We start from the raw sequence: 9094 nt of genomic DNA, 5'->3' as shown, positions 1-9094 counted from the left end.
CACTAAATTCAATTAAATTGTAATTAACTCCCCAATTTTCAAAATAATATTAATTCTCACATTATTTTAATAATTATCATAATAAATCATATAATAAAATATAGCACACCAAAAAATCAACACCAATGAACATAATTCATATTAAAATCATACAAAAGACTCTAAAATAAATTTAAAAAAAATAATTAATAACGACTAGGGCGTTACAGTTGGCAATGGAGCAAAGGTTGCTGCTTTAGCTGTTGGAACTTATGTATTGACCTTACCTAGTGGTCTTTTATTTAATTTAGAAAACTGCTATTATGTACCTGCCATTAGCAGGAATATTATTTCAATTTCTTGTTTGGATAAGGCTGGTTTTTATTTTACAATAAAGAACAAATGTTGTTCCGTTTATTTGGATAATATTCTTTATGCTAACGCAAATTTGAGTAATGGACTTTATGTCCTAGATCTCGATATGCCTATCTATAACATTAATGCTAAAAGGTTGAAACCTAATGAGTTGAATCCAACTTACCTTTGGCATTGTCGTTTAGGACATATAAATGAGAATCGCATTTCCAAACTCCATAAAGATGGATTTTTGGATTCTTTTGATTTTGAATCATATGAAACATGTCGATCTTGTTTATTGGGAAAAATGACAAAAGCTCCATTTACCGGTCAAGGTGAAAGGGCTAGTGATCTTTTAGGTCTCATACATACTGATGTGTGTGGACCCCTAAACATAACTGCTAGAGGAGGCTTTCACTACTTCATTACATTCACTGATGACTTTAGTAGATTTGGATATGTGTATCTAATGAAACATAAATCTGAATCATTTACTTTCTTCAAAGAATTTCAAAATGAAGTAGAAAACCAACTAGGCAAGAAAATCAAAATGCTTCGATCTGATCGAGGTGGAGAATATTTGAGCTTAGAGTTTGACAATCATCTTAAAGAATGTGGGATACTGTCCCAACTCACACCTCCTGGAACACCGCAATGGAACAGTGTGTTTGAAAGGAGAAATCGAACCTTGTTAGACATGGTCCGATCTATGATGAGTCATGCTGAACTTCCAAACTTCTTATGGGGGTACGCCTTATTAACTGCAGCTTACACACTTAACCGAGTTCCATCTAAAGCGGTAGAAAAGACACCATATGAGATATGGAATGGTCGAAAACCCAATGTGGGACATTTTAAGATTTGGGGTTGTGAAGCTTATATAAAACGACTTATGTCTACTAAGCTTAAACAAAAATCTTAAAAATGTTTCTTTGTGGGATATCCTAAAGAAACTAGGGGATACTACTTTTACAAACCACCTGAAGGCACAATTGTTGTTGCCAAAACTGGAGTCTTCCTTGAGAAGGATTTTGTCTCCAGGAGAATTAGTGGGAGCAAAGTAAATCTTGAAGAAATTCAAGACCCACAGAGTAATGAAATACCGATAGAGGAACAAGGACAGGATACACAAACTGTTATGACAGAAAATCCTATCCGAGTAACACAAGAACCACGTAGGTCTAGCAGGATACGTCAAGAACCCGAAAGATATGGGTATCTCATATCACAAGAGGGTGATGTATTGCTCATGGACCAAGATGAGCCTGTGACTTACACGGAGGCCATAACTGGCCCCGAATCTGAGAAGTGGCTTGAAGCCATGAAATCTGAAATGGATTCCATGTACACAAATCAAGTTTGGAACTTGATTGATGCACCTGAAGGAATTAATCCTATAGGATGCAAGTGGGTTTTCAAAAAGAAAATTGACATGGATGGAAAGGTTAGTACCTACAAAGCGTGACTGGTTGCTAAAGGCTTCAAACAAATTCATGGTGTAGACTATGATGAAACCTTTTCATCAGTTGCAATGATTAAATCCATTCGGATCTTACTTGCCATCGCTGCATACCACGATTATGAAATCTGGCAAATGGATGTCAAAACTGCTTTCCTTAATGGAAATCTTCTTGAGGATGTGTACATGACACAACCTGAAGGTTTTGGCGATCCTAAAGCAACCAAAAAGGTATGCAAATTGCAGCGATCAATCTATGGATTGAAGCAAGCTTCTAGAAGTTGGAATCTTCGCTTTGATGAAACTGTACAACAATATGGATTCATTAAAAATGAAGATGAGCCTTGTGTTTACAAGAAGGTTAGTGGGAGCATAGTTTCATTTCTGATTTTATATGTGGATGACATATTATTAATCGGAAATGACATCCCTACATTACAAGAAATCAAAACTTGGTTAGGGAAATGCTTTTCTATGAAAGACTTAGGTGAAGCCTCCTATATATTAGGAATCATGATCTATAGAGATAGATCACAAAGATTGCTTGGCTTAAGTCAGGGTACATATATAGACAAAGTCCTGAGACGTTTCAATATGCATGATTCCAAGAAAGGATTCATTCTTATGTCGTCAGGATTAAATCTATCAAAGACTCAATCCCCTTCGACTAATGACGAAAGGGATCGAATGCGTGATATTCCATATGCTTCAGCGATTGGTTCTATCATGTATGCTATGATATGTACTCGACCAGATGTCTCGTATTCTTTAAGTGCTACGAGCAGATACCAGTCTAATCCTGGCAACGAACATTGGATTGCTGTCAAGAATATCCTTAAGTACTTGAGAAGAACTAAGGATACCTTCTTGATCTATGGAGGTCAAGAAGAGCTCTCTGTAATTGGTTACACTGATGCTAGTTTTCAGACCGATCATGATGACTTTAGATCGCAATCTGGATATGTGTTTTGCTTAAATGGCGGTGCTGTGAGCTGGAAAAGTTCAAAGCAAGAAACAGTCGCTGATTCTACAACTGAAACCCAGTATATTGCTGCATCCAATGCCGCAAAAGAAACTGTTTGGATTAAGAAATTTATTTCTGATCTTGGAATAGTTCCGAGTATTGTGGATCCCATTGAATTACTATGTGATAACAATGGTGCAATCGCACAAGCCAAAGAACCTAGATCTCACCAGAAATCCAAACACATACAAAGGCGTTATCATCTTATTCGAGAGATTATCGAAAGAGGAGATGTTAAAATATGCAAAGTACCAACATTGGACAATGTCGCTGATCCACTTACTAAAACTCTTGCCCAGCAGAAGCATGATGGTCATACTAGATCTATGGGTATTAGGTTTATGCCTAATTCGCTCTAGTGCTAGTGGGAGATTGTTGATGTAAGCCCTAGAGGTCAATAGTTTATGTTAAACCTATCTTATGTATCATGACTTTTATTATTGAATAATATATGGCACTCTTTATTATATTTAGATAATGTTAATAAAGTCCTTAGAATAGATAGTTCGTGTAATAATATATTAAGTGTGACTTAATCATGAGATTACATTATCTTATAGAACGCTATTCTTAAATGTATCCGTAGTCAAAGCTTTAATATGAATAAATGATAATAATAAAGCGTCGAGACTATTATGTATGTAGACTGATGACCGCATCTCATGGGTCATAGATATGAGATATCAAGTCTATACATAGATATAAATGTTAGGAGTAATATTTATATTGGATTGACCCACTGTGAGAATACTACATAGTAAGTTATGAAACTGTCATAAGATATTCTCACAATGATAATAATGTATATCGCTCTTAGACCTGAAACCACTATGATCTCTAGATGTGGACTCAAGTGCTTTGTTGCCATTCTAACGTTGTCTGTAAAAGGATAACAATAACGTTGGTTGATGGGTACTTGATGAATCATGCTGAGGGTCATGAGTGTCCTAGATGGGATTTGTCCCTCCTCATAAACAGGAGATATATCTTTAGGCCTCTTGATGAAATATGACTATAAATATGCATGGCCATGCCGAACTAAGTCAATATAAGATATTGGACTTATTCGTTAAATAGTATATTTCGGAATCAAGATAAATAAACATTGATCTATACAAGGGTGACACTATCTATGCCTTGGGATCAATGAAGATATTGTGACAAAGGAGTAATTATACACTTATGTGTTATCATGAAAGGTTTCGTCAGATCACTTGACATTCTTGTCACTTGGGTAGCAATGATGTGTTGCTAGATACCGCTCATTGTTTATGGTATTAAATATTAGATTTAATATCATTGCCAACGTGACTAGAACCTAAAGGGTCACACACAAAGAGCAGTCAAAAGAGATATGTATAAGTACGACTTATATAAAGGGTGCGCTTAGTAAATAATGCTAATGATTTAGCAAAATTTGCTAAACTTGTATTGGGCTTAGTGAAGTCAAAAACGAGTTTGACTTGCAAAGCACATAAGGAGTTCTATAAATAGAAACCTAGTGCAATAGTTTGCGGTTACGTTTTTCCTTGCAGAAACCCTAGTTCTCTGACTTCCGTCTTCTTGGCTGGCACCGAGGTTTTGGAGGAGCACTGTTCGTGTGGACTCAATAGAGGCTCTGCTGTTTGCTTGGCTGTGATCGAGATTCCACCGATCGTTTTCAGAGTAATCGTTCTAAGGTAACAATCGAATCACTGGTTCAAGTTCCAATTCGTAATGATCCAAGGAAAGTAAATCGAAATTTTATTCCGCTGCTTATTCTGTTAATGTCGATTTACCTTCAATTATATTTTTAGGTTGGTGGGAACGATTTTTTTTTTTTTTTTGGTAGATGGTGGGAACGAGTTTAATTGCCCGGAAATGTGGCTACCCTCCTTGACTACTTCTCTTCCTCTTCTCTAAGCAAGAAACATTGGAAACGGCTAACTCTAATTATTAAATTTATTTTTTAAAGAAGGGCTAACTCTAATTTGTCATGCGACAATTTGAAAGATTTGTGAAGCAAGAAATGGGATCATTTTTTTCATCAAAGGAGTATGGAGGCTGAACAAATTGTTGATGACATTAATCTAATTCCGTGGAGGTGGTTTCTTGCTAGGAAAAAAGAGAGTCATGCTTGTATTTTGAATTGTTTTCGAATTCTTTCATGTCTTGACATGTAGCTTAGGGGGATTTGACACACTACTTTCCCTAAAAAAAAAAAACTACTTGTATTTGTCTCATTTATAATTAATATAACTCTCATTTGCTATTAAAAACAAGTGAGTATTCTACACACTTTTGAATTTACCACATTATTTATAGGTAATTTGTTATTTTATGTTACTAACTTAGATATAGGAAATCATTCTTTTTTTTTTTTTGTTTAGTAAAAAAACCTTCTATTTTCTCTGGTTATGACTCAATTAATGACGACAATAAAACCTAGACCTATTAAATACTGAAAAACATGTGTACGAAGGATATAGTTAAATATAAGTGTTTATTTTTTTTTTTTTCTTCTTACAAAGGGGGTCAAAGCCCGTAAACATAAGTGTTTAGATATGTGTAAATATGTATTTATATAATTAAATTTAAAACCAATAATCGTTTAAATAATACAAGTAGTGGTGCGACCCAGCGTGGGAAATCTTCAGTTTAAAAAGCTTTCAGTGGTGGAAATGGGTAACTTGACCAAACCTTTCTCGGTGGAAGAAATTAAGACGGCGGTGTGGGATTGTGAAAGCTTTAAAAGTCCGGGCCCCGATGACATTAATTTTGGTTTCATTAAGAATTTTTGGAATGAGATGAAGGAGGATGTTGTGAGATTTGTTACTGAATTTCATAGGAACGGGATGTTGTCGAAAGGTATAAATGCTACGTTCATTGCCCTTATCCCTAAAGTAGAGTGCCCTCAATCCTTGAATGATTTTAGACCGATTTCGTTGGTGGGGAGTCTTTATAAAATTATGGCAAAGCTTCTAGCTAATAGGTTGCGTCAGGTTATTGGGAGTGTTGTGTCTGATGTTCAATCCACGTTTGTTAAAAATAGGCAAATTCTTGATGGAATTCTGATAGCCAATGAGGTGGTTAATGAGGCTCATAAGTCCAAGAAAGATCTGTTGTTGTTTAAAGTGGATTTTGAAAAGGCGTATGACTCAGTTGACTGGGGGTATCTTGAGGAGGTTATGGTTAGTATGTCGTTTCCAACGTTGTGGAGAAAGTGGATTAAGGAATGTGTTTGTACAAGAACAGCTTCAGTTTTAGTGAACGGCAGTCCTACAGATGAGTTCTCTCTAGAGCGAGGTTTACGTCAGGGTGACCCTCTCTCTCCTTTCTTGTTTCTGTTAGCTGCAGAAGGGTTAAATGTGTTGATGAAAGCCATGGTTGAAGGAAATGTCTTTACGGGTTACAGTGTGGGAGGCGCTAATCCTGTAGTGGTGTCTCATCTTCAATTTGCTGACGATACGCTCTTGATAGGGAATAAAAGTTGGGCTAATGTTCGTGCTTTGAGGGCTGGTCTCGTTTTGTTTGAAGCTATGTCTGGATTGAAAGTTAATTTCCATAAAAGCTCTCTGGTTGGGGTCAACATTAGTGTCTCTTGGTTGTCTAAGGCGGCTTCTGTGTTGGGGTGCAAAGTGTAACACCCCGTTTTCCCAACATAAAAATTTCATAAAAATAATCAGAGTTTTCCACGTAAACGGAATGTCACATTCTTTTCTTAAAATCATAAACTGAATAAATAACTATTTATCCTTTAAAACTTCAATAACAAAATCTTTAATACTTCGCAGCGGAATTTCTTCAATAACTAAAAACAGTCTTTGGCACTAAGGCCTCTTTATAAATGTCTCATAAAAATCCAATCTAAAAACATAGTCATAAATCTTCTTAAACAATACGTAAGGAATAGAAAGACAATAATAAAATTCCCATCCCGTTACGTATCAGAACACCTAAAGACACGTGAGAGCTAATCCACTCACAACAGCAATCTAACAGCAACTTAAACTCGATCACCTGCAAGTTACTCATACGAAGAGCAACATTTCCAAGCAAAAGGGGTGAGATTTCACAAAACAATATCAAGCATATAATTCAATAATTATATTTAACAACATAAATAACTTCATCTATTAGTAATAATAATTCTTAATAGTTCGACCAACTTCTAATTATCATTTACTTCATATTCATCATATTATAAACATCATCATATAACACATATTAACCAAATCATAACCAACATAGATCATCACATCATAGTTCATATACAGCATAACAACATCTTAATCATAATTCATATACAACATAACAACATCATTAATTCGTAATAACATTTCTCCACCAAGCATCTCATTAGCAACTCATAATAGAAGACAACTTAGCAACTCTACGTAACATCATCAATTCATAATAATACTTATTCATCAAACATCTCAATTATCAATTCATGAATAAAAGACAACTATCAATTTAACATAAACATCATCAAGTACACTTAACAACTCATATATCATCATGTAATCATCATCACTAATAATAATAATCATATATTATACCCTGATTTTGGACCTAAAAATACTCATTCAAATTTATTTTCTACCACTGATATTTGTCAATTTACTTCTGTTTTACTCTGAATCTTTGCTTTGTTTCACCTGCATATTTTACTGTCTCTGTCCCGAAGTATTTTCAATCATGATTTTGTCTTTGATTTTCTTGCATAAAACCATCCAAAGTGTCTGTCTTGCATTTTATTTCAAAGCATCTGCAAAAATCATACAAAAGGGTATTTTGGTCATTTCCTGCAGTGTAACCCATTTTTGTCCCTGTATTTGTCTCTAAGTCTTTTCAATTCGACTGTATAAATCATTGTTAAGTCTTTGTTTAAAAACCATTTCAAAAAGTGCATTTGAGTCAGTTTAGTCCCTGAAACAGTTTCTAAAATTGCATTTTAGTCCAATTTTATTTTTAATTGCATTTTGGTCCCAAAACAGTTTCAGAAATTGCATTTTGGTCCCAAGCATTTTAAAATTGCATTTTTAGGTCTTTTTTTATAAATTGCAGTCCAGTCCTTCAATTTTCTTATTTTGCAGAAAGGTCCCCAAGTCCAAATGGTACAAGGCCAAGCCAATTCCAGTCCAAGTACAGGTGTCACCATTTCATTGGTTCAAGAGCACACTTGGCAGCTTATAAATAGTATTCACTGCACAAGTCAAAAAAAATCCAGAGAAATCCACAGAATAATTGACACATCACCAAAAACAGAATCTCAATTTTCTCTCTCCATTCAGTTAGATCAAAACAGAAAAATCATCAAGAACATTCACAAAGAACCCTAACTTTCCAAAACCGAAAATCATCACAAATTCATCAAATTCATCAGTTTCTTTTCGATTCTCAGAGATTCATCAAAGAATCTCCATCATTGAATCGTTTTTCTCTGCAATTCGAGTGCGAATTCACCATTTTCTTCTCTCATGCCTTTAAGGCCTCTTTCTCTTCTTCAAAACCATTTTTCAAAAAACTAAAATCAATCAAACACACAAAAACATTTTTGAAAGAGAACTACATGGAATTTTGATCCCTTAAAAGGGTATGTAGGCAAGAGGTCAAAACCTCTCCAAGTCCACTAAAATAAAACCTTAAACACTTTCTTTCCCCCATTCTTAACATAAGCAATTTCTTTTTCAATAAAATAGCATTAAAAATAAAGCGTAGACATAAAACTAGGAAAAAGGTTCTATAATCATTGCGGGTGCCTAACACCTTCCCGTAGTGAAAGCGACCCTCGAACTTAGAATTTTTCAAGGGTTTTTTTTCTCAATTTTGCCCTTCCCAAGAAGAAATAGAGATTATCAAAGATTGAAAGGTTCAAGCCTAATTAATGACTTGATACCCCAAAATCAAGATAACAGAAATGGCGACTTCACTGGGAACTTTTTTTTAAGCGGGTCACGCCTAGTTTTCCGTAGTTTATATTTACGCTTTACTTTATTGCTTATATGTGAATACTTGTTTATTTTCACTTGACGTGTGGGGTGAGAATATCAAAGTCCTATACCCGGGTTGAGTGAACTTATGAATAGGTAGAGATATAATCGACAATTCGATCCGAGGGTTGCCTCGTGTATTGGGTTATGCGATCAATCTCACATAGCTGAGGCATTTTGGAGGCGATGTTGTCGGCGTGCGTTGTCATGCTTAGGCACTTTGCTTTCAATTGTTCGACGATGCTATGGACCGTAGTTACCAAACCCATCCCTGGCCTTTTTTAGGACGTAGTGCGGTGG

General features: G+C 35.2%; 1 protein-coding gene across 1 annotated transcript; it reads left to right on the top strand.

The window, feature by feature from the left end:
• The first annotated feature begins 2482 nt into the window (after positions 1-2482).
• Positions 2483-3178, top strand: LOC120579521 (secreted RxLR effector protein 161-like). The gene has a single exon (XM_039831937.1). It carries the CDS (start codon positions 2483-2485, stop codon positions 3176-3178), a length of 696 nt encoding a protein of 231 aa, XP_039687871.1.
• The last annotated feature ends 5916 nt before the right edge of the window (positions 3179-9094 follow it).

Source organism: Medicago truncatula, chromosome 3 (genome assembly GCF_003473485.1).
Source record: "Medicago truncatula cultivar Jemalong A17 chromosome 3, MtrunA17r5.0-ANR, whole genome shotgun sequence".
NCBI lineage: Eukaryota > Viridiplantae > Streptophyta > Magnoliopsida > Fabales > Fabaceae > Medicago > Medicago truncatula.
This window is presented reverse-complemented; position numbering and strand designations above follow the sequence as displayed.

Coding starts and splice junctions, on each gene's coding strand:
- LOC120579521 (XM_039831937.1), top strand. CDS start 2,483: ATGCGTGATATTCCATATGCTTCAGCGATTGGTTCTATCATGTATGCT.